This window comes from Tachysurus fulvidraco, chromosome 10, assembly GCF_022655615.1.
Source record: "Tachysurus fulvidraco isolate hzauxx_2018 chromosome 10, HZAU_PFXX_2.0, whole genome shotgun sequence".
Taxonomy (NCBI): domain Eukaryota; kingdom Metazoa; phylum Chordata; class Actinopteri; order Siluriformes; family Bagridae; genus Tachysurus; species Tachysurus fulvidraco.
The window spans coordinates 6,677,568-6,700,176 of record NC_062527.1 but is presented as its reverse complement, the minus strand read 5'-3'; the positions used below and the strand labels follow the sequence as shown (position 1 = coordinate 6,700,176).

General features: G+C 39.8%; 1 protein-coding gene across 1 annotated transcript in view; it reads right to left on the bottom strand.

The window, feature by feature from the left end:
• cspg4 (chondroitin sulfate proteoglycan 4) overlaps window positions 1-19,316 on the bottom strand; it is a 46,230-nt gene extending 26,914 nt beyond the window's left edge. The window contains exon 1 of the mRNA XM_027173486.2: window positions 19,018-19,316. Coding sequence (XP_027029287.2) covers window positions 19,018-19,087 — 70 coding nt within the window. The 5' untranslated portion in view covers window positions 19,088-19,316. The remainder of the gene's footprint in view (window positions 1-19,017) is intronic.
• Window positions 19,317-22,609: the final 3,293 nt, after the last annotated feature.

The window sequence follows — 22,609 nt, the reverse complement described above, 5'->3', positions numbered from 1 at the left end:
CTCAGTTGGAGCTATGTATCTGAAGTCACAGTATTTAGTTTGTCAGCAACAGACAGCGTCACTCTGACGTCAGCCGTGCCTCCTAAGTCCAGAAACAAAGCTGGAGACGATCGAGCAAGGCAGATTTTTTTCAAGGTTACATTGTGCTGCTTTAAAATTGTTCATAAAGACCTTTCCAAACCAACAGAAGATGGTTGTGGTTACAGTCAGTTAGGTGAGACTCTTTGCAATGGTTTCAGGTAAGACGCTAACTAAGAATTAGCAGGTTTAGCTTGCTAGTTAGCTAATGTCGGAACTCAGAGCCCGCCTCCGAGTGGACACATCACAGGGTGAATCGCACTTTTAGACTTTTAGCCGAATATTGAATACTATTTAAATGAACTATTTAAGTAGTTACTATAAAATTAACCATTTGCATTAACTATTAAACAATTTATCTAAACTAAACTTTACTGTTACACTATAATTGATACAAATTAAACAATGAGAAGACTTTCCAAACCTGGATGAGAATGAGCAAACTTCTTTATTGCCGCCAATCAGCCAACAATTCCATTGAGTCAAAAGTCAAAAGTAATCGAACAAAAACCCAAAAGAACCCATGCCACCCAAAAGAGTTCAAACACAAAAAAGCAAGCAAGCAAGAGCAAGAGCTCCCTCCAAAGGAGTCTCCTCAATATATAACCTGGCACCTCTAGGTGCGTCTATACCTTCTTACGTCAATCCACCTGACCTGTCTGGGTTTTTTCCCTGACTCTACAGAATCGCCCCGTGACCCCCCTCATTTCCCCGAAAAACAAGTCTGCCCTTTTACCGAAAACCAAGTCTGGCCTTTAGTTTTTTCTGTTGTTTTTCCCGACTTACTTCTGCCTTTATAATTAAAAAATATGCTGCATTGTCAAAACTGTTGTTAAAAATGTGCTCAAGAACTTCTCGTACTCTTCCATGTCACGTATCACACAGAAGACGTGTCTCGTGGAACAATCTCCCAATCTCCCTTTACAGTTACAATGAGTGAGTTATCATCTATCTTTTTCTATATTTTGTCTGTATATGATTTCCACTGATCATACGCCCATATACGTACACACACACACACACACACACACACACACACACACACACACACACACACACACACACACACACACACACACACACACACACACACAAATAAAATAACCCTCTGGTCCAGAATCAACTGGATCATATATTAGTGGTATTTGACTTATTATTACACTTTGTTTGATTAGTATAAGTGTACTGCACTATTACTAAGCTAAGCTTTTGCATTTTATAATTTTGTTTAGCATATATGTGGAGGTCTGTTTATGCTGACTCCTAAAGTTTGCTAGACTTGTGATCTCAGTCTGTCTTGTTTGTCCAGATTGGGCCTGCACATGCATTTTTATTTTTAAGCCTTAGTTCCTCTCTTCTAAAGGACAGTTCCCCTTTTCTTGTTTTTCTCAGATTCTTAGAGTTTTGAGTACTGAGTATTATAACTTCAATAAACCCAATAAACCACCTTATCTCTGTTAATACTTGTCTCAAGGTGTCTAACATTATATATATATATATGTTATATGTTATATATGTTGTAATAGTTCATATAATAAGAGCACATATCAAGATTTTTCCCAACACTAACATGTCTAATTTATAGGGCAGGCACTAAATTCCAGGGGTTTCGTTACCACGACATCATTGGGCGTGTTTCCGGAGGTCTTGGGAAAACGCCTTCGTTCAAAAAAAACCCAGCATACTATGAAGGACAAAACAGTCATACAGGTTGATTTATTTTAGAAAACAAATAAACAACCAAAAACTAGGGTTAGGGTTAGGGTTAGATTATCAAATAAGCCATGCCTACCTGATAACGCAATATCTGTTATGCTGTACTGAAATCCCTGGAAATAAGTGCCTGCCTAATTTATAGTGCCTTCACAAACCTACATAGCTTGCCTAAAACCTAAGGCTAGATAGCTAGGTCAGGTTCTTTCTGAGAAGCAGACATGTTAAACTAGTTACAACTTTCTTCAGCATAACAAATGAGTTTATGGAGACTTGTTGGGCAGCACCTTGGTTTTTTTAATGCAACGACGATATCCTTGATCTTGTTATTGTAAAACGTTCTCATACATAAAATCTGGGATTTTACTTATTATTGTTTTAGAACTTTGGAATATTTAAAACAAATAAAGTAACTCTCCAGTATCTTGAATGTCTAATATGGGAATGTTGTACTATTTCTAGCTTCCTATTAAAATGTTTGTGTGTTTCAACAGTCCTATTAAATGTTATTAAAATGCGTGATATTGTTTGTTAACTGCTTTGTACAAAAGGTCAGATTTGATCTAGAAAAGGATCATAAGGTTTTGCATTAAACATGTAGAGTCTGTGTAGCTTGAGTGCAGTGTCATTACAGTAAAAACAGTGACAAACAAAATACTAAGAAAGTCATCATTTAAACTGAAATTCATCTAAATAGAGTGCTTTAAAGTACTTTTCACTCAAAAAGAATTGTTGGAAAGAATAAAAAAAAAAAAAACAGAAGTTGACATGTTCTCAGTTTTGTATATGTTCAGTCACTGCAGAACTGTCTTTAGCTGCGGACAGTTAGCTGAGCGTTAACATCTCCCAGACCAGAAAATGTCAGTTTAACACCAAGAGGATGTCAAATTTTAGCTGACGTGTCAAGTCAAAGAATCTTTTAGAAGTGACCCCAGTCAGGTTTTTGTCTGCAGTAACGACTGTGTGTGTGTTATTTCATATAAAATGCACCGGATGTGTATTAGCGATCTGTTAAATGCATACGCACATAGAGTCGAATAGCACTTCCTGTCTTTTAGCGCAAATACAAAATAATAATCGAATAACATTTCAACTAAAAAATGTCAAACCGAATTCTTGAGAATTTCTTCAGCAAGTCTCTAAAAGTATCATTAGGTTGCTAGGCAACTCAGGTCATTTTGCAAACATGTTGTATGTGCAGTGTTGTATAAAGTACTAGAAAGCAATACTTGAGTAAAAGTACAAGTATCGTACTAGAAAAAGACTTTGGTAGAAGTGAAAGTTGCCTTTTAGAATATTACTCAAGTAAAAGTCTTAAAGTATCTGATATTTACTGTACTTAAGTATCAAAAGTAATTTTCTGATATTTAATGTACTTAAGTATTTGAAGTAAAAGTAAAAAGTAAAATTTCAGTGATTTTCGGTAGGTATAAGAGCAGGGGAGGTTCTAGGGTTTCATCTTCAGGGGTTTTAGCCCTCAGTGAGAATTTAAAACAAGAAGAGTTTTATATTATACATTACATGACTACATAGTAAGCCAAAAGTTATGGTGTTATTAAGTGGCAAAAGTGGACACCAAAATTTTATGCATGATGTAATAATGCCAGTGTCGAATGAAATCAGTTCATGTATGTGTGCATTCTCTACAAACAGTGTGTCCAATGAATGCAGTCACTCAGTCTTTTTCTTCCGCTTATCCACAAACTACCTCAGGTCACGGGGAGCCTGTGCCTATCTCAGGCTTCAAGACCAAATCAATAAATGTTATTTTTATTTAGTATTGAATGGAATGTTTGCATTAATATTTTGTTTGTGCTACAACTCTGGTAATAAGCATAGCGAAATTTCACTGCTTTTGGTCGCCGATTAACGTTATAAATGCCTCCAGCTCTGACTGCGCGTGCACGCTGCGCGTACCTGTGCCTCTCCGTAGAGCGTGCGGAGCGTAATGCAATCTAGGAGCAGTGACTCGCCAAACCTCCCTTATTGCAGTCACACACATTTCTTCTGATTTTATTTTGTAGTAATGAGTAACGAAGATGCTTATTGGAAATATAACAAAGTAAAAGTATACATTTTATCTAGAAAATGTAGTGGAGTAAAAGTGAAAGTTGACATAAATTTAAATAGTAAATACAGATACGTGAAATTTCTACTTAAGTACAGTAACGAAGTGTTTTTACTTCGTTACATTACAACACTGTGTATGTGCACCACTTTTTGGCAACAAACACTGAAGGCGTTTACGGGCTAGTCTTAGCCATAGACGCGTGACCCCTCCCACAAGTCATTACAGTAAGTATCTGATATCATTTGTAGATTTTTCCTGACCTATGCTGCATCTGAATAAAAATTTTTCAACATCTAAATCGGAGAAACCAAAGAAAACCCAGATCCTATTAAGGATATTGAGATGGTCTCCTCAAACCTGAGTTCAACAAGTGACTTTGAATCAACATGGCTGCTCACAATAGTGTTTTTTACCTTAAAGGGAGTTATACTGTATATACTAGTATTTAGTTTAGTTCCATCAGCATACAGACATTTTCATTCAAACCAGTCCTCACTGTTGAAAATGATGTAAGTGAAATAAGCTTCCAGATCTTACAAGCTGTCTGCTGTCTTCCGAGTAGAGGATTGAACTAGAAATGCTGTTTAGCTGATTCCCTTAAGCTAAGCTTACAGATGTCAGATGAAATATTATGCAAGCTACTTCCCTGACAATTCCCACCAAGTGTACATGGCTCGTTCACCATTAAAGTGCACATAGTTTAGCGCCTTATCGGGCCATGATACGAGGTGACGGATCTCCCTGTTACATTTCAACCTCTGTTAGTTCCTCACAGCGGTGGATCACTCTCGCACTCCGCTGGGACATTCAGCTTCATGGTTTAAACGTGTGCTCAGCAAGGGATCCTACATCCCCAGCACGACTGTAACAGCCTCTCATTTCCAGACATCCATTTCATTTTTCTGTCTTGCACGTCTCCTGCTCTATTCTCACGGCTGATCACTTTGCAAACATATATACGTTACACACAGAAGAAAAGAAAATAACTCGCAGGCATCTGTTGATGGCTGTTCTCTTCTCTATTAACAGGAAGATATTTATTAGAAGTCTTTAGCATGCCCAGGCTGCAGATGTCTGCCAGACATCCACAACTAAAGCACCAATAAAACACAGCTTTACATATTATGTCGACAAGATCACAGATTTGTTCAGATGAAGGCTCTGGCTCTGTTGGTCGACTGGCTTTATGCCTGCATGCATTTCATTGTATTGACATCTCTCGATCTCTAACTTGTTAGAATTTACAACACTAGGACATATGAGAGACTTATTGGTGGTGCTTTTCTCATCCTCACTGTGAATATTATGAAGAATTACACGCAAGTCTATAGACATCTCAGTCCATCCTATGTGTTTGTGTGTGCTACTACAAGCCTTTTGTGAATGAAAGGAACACTAGCAAAAGTCAAAGAAACTTTTAGAAGTAAAGATTTTGTCCGCAATGGTCAACAACTCTGTGTGTGTTCTTTCATATGAAATGCACCAGAAGTGCATTAGACCTCTGTAAAAAGCATACACACATATAGTCGAATAGCACTTCCTGACTTTTAGTGATAAAATATAATAATAAACGTATGACATTTAGCCAAAATGTCAATCCGATTTCTTAAAAAAATGCTTGAAAGATTCTTCAGTCTGATTATAAAAGTATCGGCAGGTTGCTAGGCAACTCAGGTCAGACATCGAAGGAGATTATATGTTAGTCTCAGGCTTAGAAACGTGACTCCGCCCACAGGACACGATTTATCTGATATCTTTTCTATACTTTCCTTGACATGTTACTTGTTCGACTAAAGATCGTCCGACATCTAACTTGGAGAACATTATTGTGTAAACATTCATTCATTTTCTACCGCTTATCCGAACTACCTCGGGTCACGGGAAGCCTGTGCCTATCTCAGGCATCATCGGGCATCAAGGCAGGATACACCCTGGACGGAGTGCCAACCCATCGCAGGGCACACACACACACACTCTCATTCACTCACGCAATCACACACTACGGACAATTTCCCAGAGATGCCAATCAACCTACCATGCATGTCTTTGGACCGGGGGAGGAAACCGGAGTACCCGGAGGAAACCCCCGAGACACGGGGAGAACATGCAAACTCCACACACACAAGGCGGAGGTGGGAATCGAACCCCCAACCATGGAGATGTGAGGCGAATGTGCTAACCACTAAGCCACTGTGCCCCCTATTGTGAAAAACAAATATTAAAAATTATTTGTGAATAGAAATGTACGTGACATTAACTTGTGCACACTGGAAATAAAAATACCAAATGTTTAATTTATAATCTGATTTACAAGGCAGAACTCACGTACAACACTACAGTCTCGCTAAACATCTCCCATTGTTCCTGCTGCAAAAATATTCAGCTGTATACAGCGAAAGAGGTGAAAAAAAGAGTCTTCGTTCTAATCAGATGCTAACTACAGGCAGACTCAATATTCCATCATAGCTAATGTGACTTTTAACAGTATTCTGGGACTGTTTATCCAGCACGTTACTTCTCGAAGAGGTGAAAACATCTTATTTGTTAAACATAATTTACCAACAGACGGCACGAGGTACCAATTTGCGAAGCGCTTTAACATTATTAAAATTTGTGCTGCATATTCCGACGTATTCTGTCACATTTCAGGGGCCTGCTGGGTGAACAGCAATACTTCCTGCGTCTAATTTGTGATTTCTAATTTCACGGTCGCTTAATAGGAAGCGGTGAGGTGTGCCTGCTTCGCCGTTTGTGGTGGGTGGGTGGTGTGGGGTGGGTGCTGGCGAGATAGAGAAGGACATACATTCAGGCAGATCCATTAGCATTCATTAGGAGAAAGCGGATCAGCAGCCTCTAGCGCACACGGCCTGCTTATTAAACACGCTGCTTTGCCTTTCACTTCATCTGAGCTTAACCTGACTCTCAGGGAGGACAGACACGAAATAGTGAGATTATCAGAGATCATCAGTTTTCCTCTTACTGAACATGAGGTCAGGATTTCATCAATTCAGACTCAGTTTCTTTCGTAAAAGAAGAAAACACACCAGCACCAGAGGTAAAATTCTTCACATTTCTGGTGCCATTTGAGAGCAAATTTAAATACACGATATGTGATGATAAATCTGAAAATTAGGAAATGTGTGCGATTAAAGTAACGATCATGATTAGGATCCTAGGGATTAATTCTAAACTGTTGTTGGGGTTTCAGCAGTCAAACCTAGCCAGAGCATCAGAAGGTCCGAACTCCAGAGCAGCTTTTATTGGCCAAGGATCGTTCAACAGAAACAGACCAGCGTGCAACCGTAGTTCGTTCATTTAAGAAAGTCATGTAAATGAAGTAGTCTGTACCATGAACTTCACATCATTTGGAAACTCCAGCATTTATCAGTTTCCTTCTTCCACAGGGGAAGTAGAGCATCACGATGGCATTGATTCCAGGCCAAACATTAAAAAATGTGCCTCCTGGAAATCCAGTAAACTCCAACCAATCCAATCAGATCACGACTTCTAGAAGTGTTTCTAATTTAATATCTAATATCTTAATCTAATATAATATAAATCAGATGTTCAGACAAAGGTTTACTGGGCGGGATGTCTGAGGCTAGGGATTAAGTAGCTTGCTAGGTTAGCTAGTTAACTCATGTAAATTTAGACGTTTCAGGATATCTAGCAAAAACTACCAGTGACCAAACAACTATTTTAATTTTAATACTACAAAATAATGCTTTACCACTGCAAATTATTGAACATTCTGGCTAACTAGCACAGCTCGCTCAGCTAGGTTTCAGATCCTCAGAGAGTTCTTTGCCATGGGACCTGAGACCTCGTAACAGTAACACGTCACATGACACCGGGGTGAGAAAATGACTAATTTGGACCAGTTTGGACATTTTCACTTAGGGGTGTACTCACTTTTGTGGTCAGCGGTTTAGACGTTAATGGCTGTGTGTTGAGTTATTTTGAGGGGACAGCAAATCTACACTGTTATACAAACTGTACACTCACCACTTTACAATCGTAGCAAAGTGTCATTTCTTCAGTGAAAATATATAATAAAATATGTACAAAAATGTGAGGGGTGTATTTACTTCTGTGAGATACTGTACATGCATGAAACAAAGTCAATTCACAGAAGCTGTGTTTGATTAAATAATGATAAATAAAGCAAGTGTGTTTGAAATGTCTCCACCGTTCATGGTCATTTTGTTCTGTCTCTCAGCTTGTTTGGATTTTGATAGCCTTTACTCCAAACTGCTAAACATCTGGCAGCTGCAGAAACTTCTCACATGCTAATTTGTCATAATGGGAGAGAATCATTTGGTCTGGATCAATGAATAGAAAAGATTGTGCCATCAAAGATAATGGCAAGTAGAAATTTGTGTGTGTGTGTGTGTGTGTGTGTGTGTGTGTGTGTGTGTGTGTGTGTGTGTGTGTGTGTGTGAGAGAGACCACAGAATGACGACACCACCTTTCCACTTGTCTGCTACTGCAGTCCTCCCATGAGCCCAAAAACCACACTAACAGCACACATTGTGGTATAATTACTACACACCCAGCCAGGCTCAAGCAATTATACATGTACAAACTGAAGGTCACTGAAACTAAATGTCCTTGTTTATCGTGTAGCCAAGGCAGTCCATGTTTTAGTGCATTCGTGTGTCCGTATCCGTCTTCCCGTCTGCCCGAACCCTTTACAGATGTACAGTATAAGGAACTAGAGAAAGCTTGAAATCTCTCATACTAAGTGAAGCCAAGCCAAAGAGCAGCCTTTCACTTCCAAAAGCTCTTAAATTAATATATTTGTGTGCACGCGCCCGAGTCTAATCACAGCCTGTGGTCTGCTTGTTTTGCCTCAGTGGTGGTCTCTCTTTTCTCTCCATCTATTACTCCGTCCCTACTTAGGGCCATGTGGTAGTTCAGAGCCTAAACATGACTCCAAACACACTAATTTCCCCTTAATACACGAACATTATAGTAAATTAAGCCATTAAATCCTGGGCTTAGAGCAAACATGCCCTCTTATCCGTGTCATCAGACCGTGCAGGCTATGATAGGGGAAAGTTGAATTGTGGACTCTCCCACTCTCCTGTCTATCCTAGGACCAAGGGATGTGGACCGTGTTCAAATCTATGACTTCGTTCAACCGTTAGGGATGGTTTATACAGAAGACAGTTTCCTTTTTTGATTCTTTACAAGGTAGTGGGCGATCCCACTCAACGAAGTTGAACAGGGTGGAACAGGAAAACCATGCATGGTAAGTAAGGTTATTTGTCACTGGACGAATACAAGAAAGACGCTTTGTCCTGACTGAGTGCTGCAGCTTCAGAAAGTACACACATGTGGAAACTACCCAAGGGAAAGGAAATAAAGAATTTTTAGCTCTACAACTACCAAAAAAGGAGAGAACTTTGCCAAAGTCAGTAGCAGGAGTAATTGAGTAACAGTCGCTTGAAAAAGCGGGATCCCCTCATGCTGCCAGATGGTCTGGCTCCCAGTTAAGGGCGTTGGCTGTCTGCAGCACAGTGACTCTCACTGCCCATGACAGCAATACAACCCCATAACACTGTTTATAACAGGTTTATTCATTTCTATTTTAAACAGCATCTCACATAGCAAAAAAAAAAAAAAAAAAAAAAAAAAGCCCTGCACCTTGAAAAACAAACAAATGCCATCCCGATGCTGTTCGTGTATGCCATGCACACTGCAAATGTCCAAACATAATATTTACAATTGGTTATATAACTCAGAATTGCTCAAATAGACTTCCTTAATAGCCTAATTTTCCTCTCCAGTGAACAAACACAGTTCTTAAAGATTTCTCCTTCATTTCCTCTGTCTTGTACGCTAGGATATTTATTTGAATATGCCGCCGATTTACGATGCTTGAGCTGAGGGCAAAATAACGTTTGAATATCAATGAAAAGCCGTATTATTGATAGCTGGTGCACTGAGTCAAGAACAGTTTCATGTGTGAAATGACAAGTGAGGGAGTGTTAAGGCTGCAGCCAGGATGGGCTGCCGGTTTGGTTTGTACATCAAGTACAGTTAATGTATTCATCTGTAGACTAACAATAAAATCTAGAATAACAACATTGCTGGTCCGCTTGTAAAAGAGAAAATAATTAAATCTAGAAAAGTGAAGAGTTCTTCGGTTGTCTTAAAAATTAAGAACCCAACAACTGTTTATCACAAGGCTACATTCTGAAGGTGCTGAGAACCCACGACTATACAAAGTCTAAACCTTGGGTACGATGCGAGTTAATAAACGCTCATCTGTTTTGAGTTCATATCTATGATCCCTAGGGATCGATTCATTTCCTTCTCCAGGATCACATTTGTCCAGACATAAATTAGTTCACCTGCAGTGATTTGGAAAGAAAATATACGTTTATATTTAAAAAGTTAAAATCCTCATGACATCTAAGCAGAAGACGCCAGCATAAGAAGATAGATCAGAGCAGCTTCACAGTCAGCACTTCCTGTTCCTCTAGCTTTTTAATATAAAATTCATCTACTCATATGTTCTAACTCTGAAGGCTAGATGCACAAAGATGTTTGAACTGCATTCTGCATGTGTGTGTGTTTCACCGTACAAGCCTAAATGGTCCGTTTGTGTGCTGTGCATGTGGAGACATGGAAAGTTCTGGATCGTTCCTTCATACATAATCATTTGAGGGAGAACTGGATAAAAATCTGGAAGCTGCTCCAAAACAGACAAAGAAATAAGAAGTGCATGTGATTACATATTCCTGAAATAAGCAGCAGCCCAACTCTTCTTAGACAACATACAGTACTATACAAAACAAAAAGTATATGTTTTCTTCTTTTAATTGAACAGTGTCAGCATTATTCACACATCACATTTCATCACGATTCAAAATAAAAACCAGTGTCACATGTCTTATATATACATATATATATATATATATATATATATATATATATATATATATATATATATATATATATATACGTTTATATTTTTTTTCAAAATGTAGAAGCCCTTTTTCCATCACTGGAATGAACGGTTTTCTGGCTGTGAGTCTGATCTAAAATGAGTAAGGACTTCTTGTTCTTTCAGTGTGGGACGTGTGTCTGTCCCTCTGTTGATAACCTAACACAGACTTTTAGTGATGAAGATAAATTTGAACTGATTATGAACGTCTGGGGTTTTATATCATCATTTAATCTGAATATACAAACATGTGTGTGGATATGTTTATAACTTTTCCATGAATATATCACCCTTAGTATTCTAGAGAAAAACAAAAATACTGATGAAAATCTACAAATTCTAAAGTTCTGAGTGTCTACTTTAAATTTATGAGCTTCATATTAACACCACTGTGGAGTAAGAAATGAAAAAAAAAAATCACACAATCAACAACATGAACACACTGTAGTATACTGTATCTAACAAACCATCTACTGTACTTACTCTGAGACCTTTCACTTACATATGACACATGATCTTAGTCCTGAGCTTTTCTTACACGTATTTACATTCATTTCACACTGACTACGTTACATGAGTAAACTGAGTGTTGACGGCTTTTTTGTGGCCTCACGGCTATGTTTTATGTTGTGTATCCTAACATACATACAGCTGGTCCTGAATCCATTACTGTACAAGAGACATGCACATAAATAAAAGGCCTGTGCTGGGGCTTGGACTTGCTTGAAGCTGACGTGCCTGCTAATGAATCCACCTGTGTGTGGTTGTGTGGTGTAGCATTGATTCAGAGTATTTTACCACCTCACCTGAATGTGGTGTACTGAATTAAGGGTGTAGCAATGTAGCATATATCGTATTATTAATATGCTAGAACCATTCGGTTTGTGCTCGGCTCTTCATCTACAGACTTCAGCAGGAAGGAATTAGTGTTAAGTCTGTAATGAACTCTAAAATGACCCTGATCTATGTATTAGTTCCCAAGGAGCTCTTGGTTGCACAATTCTACTCAACTATTGTAGAAAGGACATTATTTACATTTACATTATTTACTGTCCAGTTTTACCCAAATGAGGATGAGCGTCCCTTCTGCGTCTGGTTCCTCTGAAGGTTTCTGCCTCATACCATCTCAGAGAAATTTTCCTTGCCACTGTCACCTCAGGCTTGATCATTAGATATAAACTTTAGAATTTTTATTCTACGATTCTATACTTTTGTAAAGCTGTTTCAAGACAATGTCTAATGTTAACAGTGTTACATACTGTAAGTACATTAAACGGAACTGAATATGAGGCTCTCAATTTGCTGTCTGAATATCAAACAATACATTCAACCTAATATCAAACACTCGGGTCACATTCCCTTTTCTGAAGCAGTAACTATCTCACTCCTTAAGCATGCTAAGCACTACATGCATAATATTTGACCATACTAGCCTATTAGCTTGTGCAAAACAGCAATGGCTTCGTATTCTGGGTTGATAGGAGTGCATCTCGATGCGGTCTTCTGATGTTGTAACTCATCCACTTGAACGTTTTGCGATGCTTTTCTGCTCAGCAGTGTTGTAATTTGAACCAATTTGTGTTCTCTGACCTCTCTGATCTGCCAGCAGATCCTTGTATTTTTTAAGAAAATGCTTTTCTGAAATTCTCCAATCGTCCTGAGATGACATTTCCCCATTCTGCTGTTGACTGAAGCTCTTGCATATCTGTCTGAATCTGCTTGATACTACACACAGAGCTTCTGCCACGTACTATATGCTGCCATATTTAAAACCAGCCCAAATCAGGCCTTATCGGTGCTTGGCACATATATAAAAAGCCACACTAGTAGCTGTCTGTCTCTAGGAGAGTTTGCTTTGTCACCAACGCCTGAAGCATTCACACTGAGGTATTCCAGCAACTCGTCCTTTTCAGCATCGAGCGTGCAGCCTGCCATTTCCTCTAGTTTATTTTAAGCCCTCATACATTCTCGATGACGACACGAGTCACCGTATGCACTGGCTCCCATCACACTCTATCTAGGGATCTTTTACACCTCTGTTCCTTTCAACTGCCTGTGAGACCATGTTTTTCTTTTCTTTTCTTTTCTTTTCTTTTCTTTTCTGCTTTAACTATATTTCTCCAGATCACTCTATGCGATAATATATAAGGTATCAATCAGAATCTCTTTCCATATCTTCATTCCGTCTCTGGGGAGCAGCCGTGTGAAAAGATATTTGCAAACTTCCCAAAGCACCACCACTTATCCTGCGATGTAGATTAGTGCTGGAACAAGCGCTGATAGTTAAATATGCTAACAGCTGTGCATTGCTCCCAGCGGAAAGCAACTCAATTGCCCTTCAAACCAGTTGAAAACTTTAGGCATGTGACAGTAGTTTTAGATTACCATTTTGAAGAGGCTAAGAAGCACAGCTAAATGGAATTTTATGCTGCAATTTTGTGATATTAGTACATTTTCAAAACCTTAGGTAACCTCTTACAATACAGACATTGTGTGTGTTGAAGCATCCAGAACAGCGGTGTTTTTGATATAAATCAGAGCTCATTATTTATATTATTGAAGATTCAATCGGGTGTTAAAATAAAACACATCCATAATCACGATCTAAATCATTTTCAAGCATCCAGCCTACCTATGCTTCAGGCTGCTCCCTGTGCTGATGCTGTAGATCCTCAAGAGAATATGCTTGCCAAAAGATGACCCAGTTTCCTTATTAATAGCGAGGGAAGTAATTTACCAGGTATGATGTGCTGTTATCCCCACAGCCATTTCCTGGTGGTGACTGAATATTGGTTTTCTACCACCAGCAGCAGCAGCTTACCATCACCAACAAAGCACCTTCCTAATCTTGTTACAATTGCAGTTAGATGGAAACAAAGCCATTACACAGCTTGACATTTAATTATCCAGCAAAAGCACAGACACCCATCAGTGGTGCATTCTGGTCATACACCATTAACATTTATCTTCACAATTAAAGGAATGTGCTATCAACAAGCATGGCATTTATCAACCCGTTCTTCTACACTTATAGCTCTCCTTCCTGTTAGAGAAACACTCTTTGGTATAGTTTGACATAAAAACTTTAAGGGCTCTCCAAGAGGAACAATCAAAGCACCCTTAAAGTCGACGTTCTGGATATAGATGCCGTGTGGCATAAACAGCTTTACCCAAAGTGGATGCTGAGCTCAAAGTCGCAACAGATCAGATTACACTAAAGTCAATGTTCTCAGGCACTTTTATGATGAACGCAGCCGTTCCTTTGCCACTGATACACAGAAAATGATCGAGGTGCGATAAAGTGTAACCAATTAAAGGGTTTAAAACTAAAAACTATTCTAAATTTTGGGATTTGTGAAGTTATGCTTGTTTGATATTAGAGCCTAATTGTATGCACACAATAACATATATAGAACATAAAATACAATAAATACATGAATTCAATGATCAACAGTTGGTTCCAGTCCAGGAATTTGATTAGACGGGAGGTTTTGTGTTCCAAGACCACCGATATTTCCCATAACCGCATTTAACAAGAAATTGAATATTTGTTTTATGAATATGAAATTCTGGGCTTAAAATATGACAGCTTATCTTATTGCACAATATTCCACCTTTAACATGAACACGTAGAAATCTGTGACATACTGTAGCTAGCCAATCCGACGGGATGTTTACATTTACAGCATTTAGCCGACGCCCTTATCCAGAGTGACTAATATTTTTTCTCTTTTTTATACAACTGAGCAATTAAGGGGTTAAGGGCCTTGCTCAGGGGCCCAGCATTTGGCAACCTGGTGGACATGGGAATCGAACTCACAGCCTTCCGATTGTGTCCAGCACCTTAACCATTAGGCTACCACATCCCACATCACATGTCATGAATGTGCCGTCTCCTGGATCTACTATTTCCAGAAGCAGAGCCGAAACAAAGATTTTTTTTTTTAAAAAAAAAACAAAAATATTTGTTACTCAGTATTAATAACTTCTTAATAAATCTGTTGTGTAACAGCAACTCACACTAGTGATCATGTTGTTATAGTGAATATCAGCTTGGCTGTGATCGATTACAGCATTTGGACAGTTGGCTCGTGCCAACGGTCAAATAACAGCCATGTAGACATTCAGTAAAACAACACGACTACAACACTAGTGCAATGTTGCTTAAAAACACAAAGCTTCCTTGTGAGATTTCTCACAATTCTATTCATTTCGAAGGATAATTTTAGGATTAAGGTTAGCAAAAAAAAAGCTTATACATTTTTCCATGAGATTGGATTTGTATATATGATGTAGCGCAGCAGCAGTGAATACAGCTGTTACCTTGTTTGCTGTCATGCTGTATGAAATCTGGGTCTGTGTTAAGCTTTAATATGTGAACTGACAGATGTATTTAGCTGTAATACAAACACAGGCTCTGAGTGCCACACCCAGCATCTGTCTCTCTGTCTCTCAGTGTGTGTGTGTGTGTGTGTGTGTGTGTGTGTGTGGCTGATGCCACACTCTTCCTTATAGCATTCTTTCAGTGAGTTCTAGACATGCAAGGATTCAGACACCTGGTTCTATATTATTCTCAATCCAGGAAAATTCTCCACAAGTCTGTTTTGAATGAAGGCCATTAACGTGATCACTGTGGGAGAAAAGTGCAGTGCAACAGTTCCACAATCACGCTCTTTGAGCTTGATTTTGTGATAAAAAAAACAATTGCTGTTATTTTCCCTGATGCAGAAAAAACTCTAATAGCCTTTAAGAGCTAAAAAAAAAATGGGTCGGGTCCCAAGAGTGATGAACATACCTTGCAATCTGAGAACAAATGATTCAGACATATGGGTGTGCTGTGTGACACACTGCACTGCGATGCAAAAAACACAAGCGTTCCATTAATGATGGATTAATCGCACACAGAGGACATGATCTGTGCAACCTAAAGGGTTAAATTACATAGAAAACACACTTGTGCAGATCCTGCACCATTACTGAAAATCATCTGCACTTGTGAAGTGACCAGGAATAGGCCACAGTAGTCGTGCATTTTAGCCGACTTTGGAGCTCTATTTCGGCTATAGGGCATCAAGACAGGATACACCCTGGACGGAGTGCCAACCCATCGCAGGGCACACACACACTCTCGTTCACTCACACACTATGGACAATTTTCCAGAGATACCAATCAACCTACCATGCATGTCTTTGAACCGGGGGATGAAACCGGAGTACCCGGAGGAAACCCCGAGGCACGGGGAGAACATGCAAACTCCACACACACAAGGTGGAGGCGGGAATTGAACCCCCAACCCTGGAGGTGTGAGGCGAACATGCTAACCACTAAGCCACCGTGCCCCCCCGTTTACAATACAGAAATAAGGAAATAAATCTTTTCCATTATCCTATTGTTCTTTGATTGAATCACGTGTGTCATGATTATCATTCCACCTGAGATCAAACAGAGTCCTATTAAACAAGATACAAATTCTTCTACGATATTTATTTTTCTTATTTACCCTTAGACAATGAACATTTTTGTTTCTTTGCTCATTAAACACACCTATGTGCGAAGCCCTTCGTGACGGTGAATCAGAAAACAAACATCACCGGTGCTCTGTTCTCCACGGCAACAGACTGAAGCCTGTCTTACTCAGATGGGTGAGTAATATGCACCGTCATGAAGCTCGACTCATTAAAGTTCGTTTGTAACCGATATTCTCCGACACCACAGCCGTCAATCTACTTCATGATTCTGCACTGATTTGATGTGGCAGTAGAACCGGCACAAAAAAAAGTTTAGACAACAGCTACATTTAGGCTCATCCTGTATATCTAGGACCTGTTGGTTTATTTGAGAACTTTGACTTAAATGTAATCTGATCTGTTGTGACATTGAGCTCAGGAGCCACTTTGGGAAAGGCTGTTTATGCCACACTGCATCTATATCCAGAATGTCGCCATAAGCATCAGGGACAATCTGCCAATCTAAAATGTCAATAAATTGGACAGAAGGCTACATCTTCCATATATGCATGAGCAATGCGAGAGAGCCTCCGGCATGGATTATGACTGGCAAAGATAAATGGATGTGTAATTATTTACTCTTTATGTCATGTGTGTGTCTGTGTGTGTGTCTGTGTGTACAAGCTAAATCAAGATACTAATTCCATTTCAACAATTATTATGTAGAGACAGAAAATTTTTGCAGATATTTTGTTTATTGGCTTACAAAGAGACATCTTAACACTTTTCCCCTGCCAAGTACCTAATCCTTCTCTGTCTCCGTCTCCCCTCACACACTCCTTGTATAGCCTCAGAAACTTGCCTGCAGAAATTTTGTTTGTGTCGAGTGTTCCTGCAGTGACATAGCAAAGGAACAACTGAGAGGAGACAGAAGCTTTGCTCGGGTATTGCTCGGAGTTACGTAATATTTCACTCTTACCTAAAATTATAGGACACTGTTTATTCGAACAGAACTTCAGTTCAGGTGGTGTGTGACTGCGTATAAAAAAACATATAAGTATTAATATAACGTGAGATATAAATTGTAAATCATTAAAAGTGCTTTTACGGTGGCTTAGTGGTTAGCACGTTCGCCTCACACCTCCAGGGTCAGGGTTCGATTCCTGCCTCCGCCTTGTGTGTGTGGAGTTTGCATGTTCTCCCCGTGCCTCTGGGGTTTCCTCCGGGTACTCCGGTTTCCTCCCCCGGTTCAAAGACATGCATGGTAGGTTGATTGGCATCTCTGGAAAATTGTCCGTAGTGTGTGATTGCGTGAGTGAATGTGTGTGTGTGCGCCCTGTGGGACCTGAGTAGTGTATTTGATAGAATGGCCACACCCATGCTGTCTCGGTATCTGGGACCTGAGTAGTGTATTTGATAGAATGGCCACACCCATGCTGTCTCGGTTTGATTGACTACCACGCATCACGGCTGAGCTGAGAATACCACCCTCATGGGAGCTCTGCGTCTCATTCCGAAGCTTTTCGGATGGTGCTCATGTTACGAGGCAGTAAGGAAATATAAACAATTTTAAGGAAGTGAGGTCATTTCAGATTAAAACATTCCAGGTGTTTTATGAAGTGTTCATCTGTTCCCCGGACAGCTCGGGGTTCATGAACAGAGCCATACACTGAAGACACAGCACATAGACACAGAAAGAAGGATTTCACTTGCACTTGTGACAATTGCTGAGCAATTTAACACAACCCTAAACATTTTCTCCGCCACCCTAAAGTTTTCCCTTTAGAGTTTTGATCTGCTGCCAACCTAACGATCCGATGCCCGACTTCAATACCCGGTTTCATTTCCTTTGAAATGAAATGTAGCTTTTGGAGTCACTCGGAGGATGTGAAAGCATCTGAAAGCTGTTCGAGCTGGAGTGATGTGAGTAGAGATCTGTGCTCCTCAGGCAGCTCTCAAAGGCTCTCTTCATTCAGTCTGGCCTTCTGCAAGCCACAATTCTTGGCTATGATGGAGTTCCCACCCTGAGGAACATGCCGGATGTCTGCAGCACCCCCCCATACCCCACCCCCTCACACACCACCCTCCACTTCCATACCAATGCCAATGATCAAACGCCTTGGTTTGGAGAAAAAAAAAACATACTTAATGAGAGAGAGAGAGAGAGAGAGAGAGAGAGAGAGAGAGAGAGAGAGAGAGAGAGAGATTAATTACACATAGTACTATGGCAGCATTGTATTTCTTTCCTCTTTTTTCTATTCCCCCTGTGTGGATGAATAAGCCTTTCACAAGGATATATAGGCACTTCCTGCCAGCTCTTACACCTTGACTTCACCTTTAACTGTGATATTTGCACACCTCCGGGACATCAGCACACAGCAGTCCCTCTCACCTCATACAGCTCTCATTGGCACCATAAACTTTTTCTTTTCACATTCTCACTATTTTCTACTCACTAAAAATCTCCTTAAATAGAAATATCAGCACTTCATTTAGCATTAACATGCTTATGAGCGGTGACACGCACCGCTGCCTGTAGTCTATTCATACTCCACGTAATTCATCTGTCAGTAAGCCGAGAAACATATAAATAAACAAACAGTTCATGCAGCTGCAGTCTTAGTTACATCATAGCCACGTCTGGGAGGAAAGGACAGTTTGCAAAGAGAAAAGTGATAAAAAAAAAAAAAGTATGATTTCAGACAGAGTTTGGCTTTGATTAAAAGTTTTTTCTGAACTTGGACTGTCTTACCTCCATAGCTTGCCTGAGGCAGCCCTAGAAGGGTCAGTACAGCGCACAGGACTAAACGCAGCACTATCATGTTGCCGGTATGTTCTGCAGTCTCCTCGTCTAGCTTTCCATTCACAGCACTGCCTGCGTTTAGGGACCCGGAGGTCTGTGCTGGGTATTCTCATAGAGGGGGCGGACCAACCAGACCTGAAGGGGACACCCTGAACTCCCTAAAACGTTCAGAGTATCCACCTCCTACCCCTTTACTTTAAAAACACACCCCATGCATCCAAAGCTCAGCCCTGTGATAGCCAGAAGAAGAAACTACTTCACATTTTCATCTTTTCCCCTCTCTCTCTCTCTCTCTCTCTCTCTCTCTCTCTCTCTCTCTCTCTCTCTCTCTCTCTCTCTCTCTCTCTCTCTCTGTGGGATCAAAATATGTCTGTCAGGTCAGATTTGTGCAGAAGGAAGAGAGAAGCTACCATTGTTCCAATATTCTTCCTTTTATTATATTTTAACATGAAGCTGTCAAAGAGCATTTACTTTTATTGCCAGTGATGTTCTATAGTGAAAGTTGAAAGCGATTAACTTAGAAAAATAAAATAAAATAAAATAAAAGTTAAAAAAAACAAACAATAAACAGCGATCCACTCGTATACAACTGTTGCATGTCTACGGGTCTGACACTAGTTCAGCTCAATCAGAAACGCTTTTCAGCATTATTACGCGGTGAACTCGCACCTAAACCCCCCACCCCTCACCCCCAGTGCCGCCCTCAGTACGCTGGTCTCCAACTCCTCCTTAATTTCAAATTACACAACCTGGTCACTCCTAAAATAAAATGACGTTGTGACTCAACCGTCTGCTAAAAGTTAAATCTGTAAGATGTGCTATAAATAACACAGAAAGCTCTCCATCCTCCTTTCCGCTAGAGTTACTGTATTTGTAACTGCTTACTCATGATGACCATTACTCACAAAGTTGCCTTTTATATCCAAGTTTTCCAGGGACAGAAGAATTCCTCATGATGTTCAGGAATATGTATTTGGTTGAAGTCAATATAGCTTGAGACATAAAGTTCAGAGCTTAGGCAGATACTTGATTCAATTTTTTTTCTCTTTTTTTCTGATTTGTTATCAGAAATTCAGCTCTGAATTAAGCAGACCTGTGTGTGTGTGTGTGTGTGTGTGTGTGTGTGTGTGTCCCTGAGGGTTTCTCCTAACCTTTTTTTTAGTCCTCAAGGGGGAAGAAAGAATCTATAAATGCTTCCAGATGCTTACAAAGGCTCATTGTCATCAATTCATTTCGACAGTGGCAGTAAGCTTTGTACGGCCGGTCCTGCAGACTGCACAAATAGTCATAGATTCCATATGGCCATTTATTTTAACGATAAAGGGTAAGGTTACACACACATCAACCGAGTAAAACAAGTCAACGGACTGAGACAGAATTAAATTTCCTCACTTGCCTTCGTTACAGAAAAATCTCAGTAATAAATCGATAAAAAAAAAAATTTATTCATCCGAGAAATATCATAAAAAGAACAGAACCAGAAACAACTATGCATCTAGAAACCCATCATTCAAAAACCTGTAAACAGTATTGAATTGTAAAGATTTCAAAAACAAAAACAAAACAAAACAAACAAACAAAAAAAACAAAAAAAGTTTTAAAGTCTGTCAGTCTTTTTTTAAAGTTTTTAAATACTATGATTAAAAAACTATATACAGTAATTGACTGAAGTTATGTGGACACCTGACCATCACAACAATATGTGCTTTGTTTGAACATCACAAACCAGATATAGTCCCTCTTTTCTGTTATCATGAGCTCTGCTCTACTCTTCTGAGAAGCTTTTCCACTAGATGCTGGATTGTGGCTGTGTGGATTGGTGCTCCTTTAGCTACAAGAGCATTAACGAGATCAGACACTGATGAGGTAACAGTGAGGAGATCTGGGGTTCAGATATGGGGTTCCAGTTAGAGTCAGAGTCATGGTTGAGTCAGAGTCAGGGCGCTGTACAGGATACTCAAGTTCTTCACTCCAACCTTAAGCAACACACCATGTCTCCTTGAAGCTGCTTTGTGCACATTGTCATTGTCATGTTGGAACAGGGTTCGAGAATCTTAGTTCCGGTGAAGGAGAAGATTAATTCTACAGCATACAAAAAACTTTCAATCTTTGAAGCCAAGTGTTTGGGGAAGAACCGCTGCTGGGTGTAATGGTCAGGTGTCTGCAAACCTTTGGCCATATAGTGGATCACAATCTTGTTCAGATCACTGTAAACAGGTAATTGGTTCACCTGGTGGTCACAAGTCCATAGAAATCCTACATAACTTCATATTTTCAAGATTTTGGCTGACATGGAACATTCCCCTTGAGATCCTAAACATTCATTCATTCATTCATTCATTTTCTACCACTTCTCAGAACTACCTCGGGTCACGGGGAGCCTGTGCCTATCTCAGGCGTCATCAGCCATTGAGGCAGGATACACCCTGGACGGAGTGCCAACCCATCGTAGGGCACACACACACACTCTCATTCACTCACACAATCTCACACTACGGACAATTTTCCAGAGATGCCAATCAACCTACCATGCATGTCTTTGGACCGGGGGAGGAAACCGGAGTACCCGGAGGAAACCCCCGAGACACGGGCGGAGAACATGCAAACTCCACACACACAAGGCGTTGGTGGGAATCGAACCCCCAACTCTGGAAGTGTGAGGCAAGCGTGCTAACCACTAAGCCACTAAGCCACCGTGCCCCCTAGATCCTAAACATGAACATGTAATTAAGATGGCAGATATTTGACCTTTCGTTTTTTTTTTTTATAGAAGATGTAAATAGTTTCTCCAATGATTTTAGTTTAGCATTTAGAGCATTGTATTATGTTTGCTTTTTTGTTCCTGAGGGGCGACTGTATGTTATCTAAAGTTCCTATGTTAACGATAAGTTACCATACAGTAGGAACTTTAGATAACTTACAGTTCATATGTTTGGTCTGTATGACACCATGCCTTAGTTCAGCTCTTTATTTCCCCTAAAACTGTAGAGTACTTATAAACTGTGTTTCTGTGTAATCACCTGATGAAGTAAATATCACCTGGATATTTTCTTGTGCATGTGTATACATGCTAAGACCTTTAACTAAGTCCTGAATTGACCATGCGACATCATATTTGATAAAAAAAAAAATACCACTGGAATATGTAACTAACTAATTTAATCTACTTAACCCATCTAAACTGTTATAATATCACTGGCACTAGATATGCCTCAATGTCTGAGGCACCAACCAACCTAAGGCTCGACTCAAGACGGAGACATTTCTCACAGAATGTGGTGCTGTCCCCTTTTGAATAATACTGTATAGTGGGATTATAAAGTGAAAAAGTGTAAAGTTAGAATTTTAGAAAGTTTCAAGGCAGGTCTAGAAGATATCCCAGGAGCCACAATGTGAGGATTACGCACCGACATCATTTCAGCACCTCAGGCATCAGCAATGCATGTACAGCTTGACAGAAGGAGAGAACAGATTGTTAGGTATTATATATCACTTTGGGCAGAATCCATGCGTTTAGCTTGAGGTCACTCCAGAGTCATCC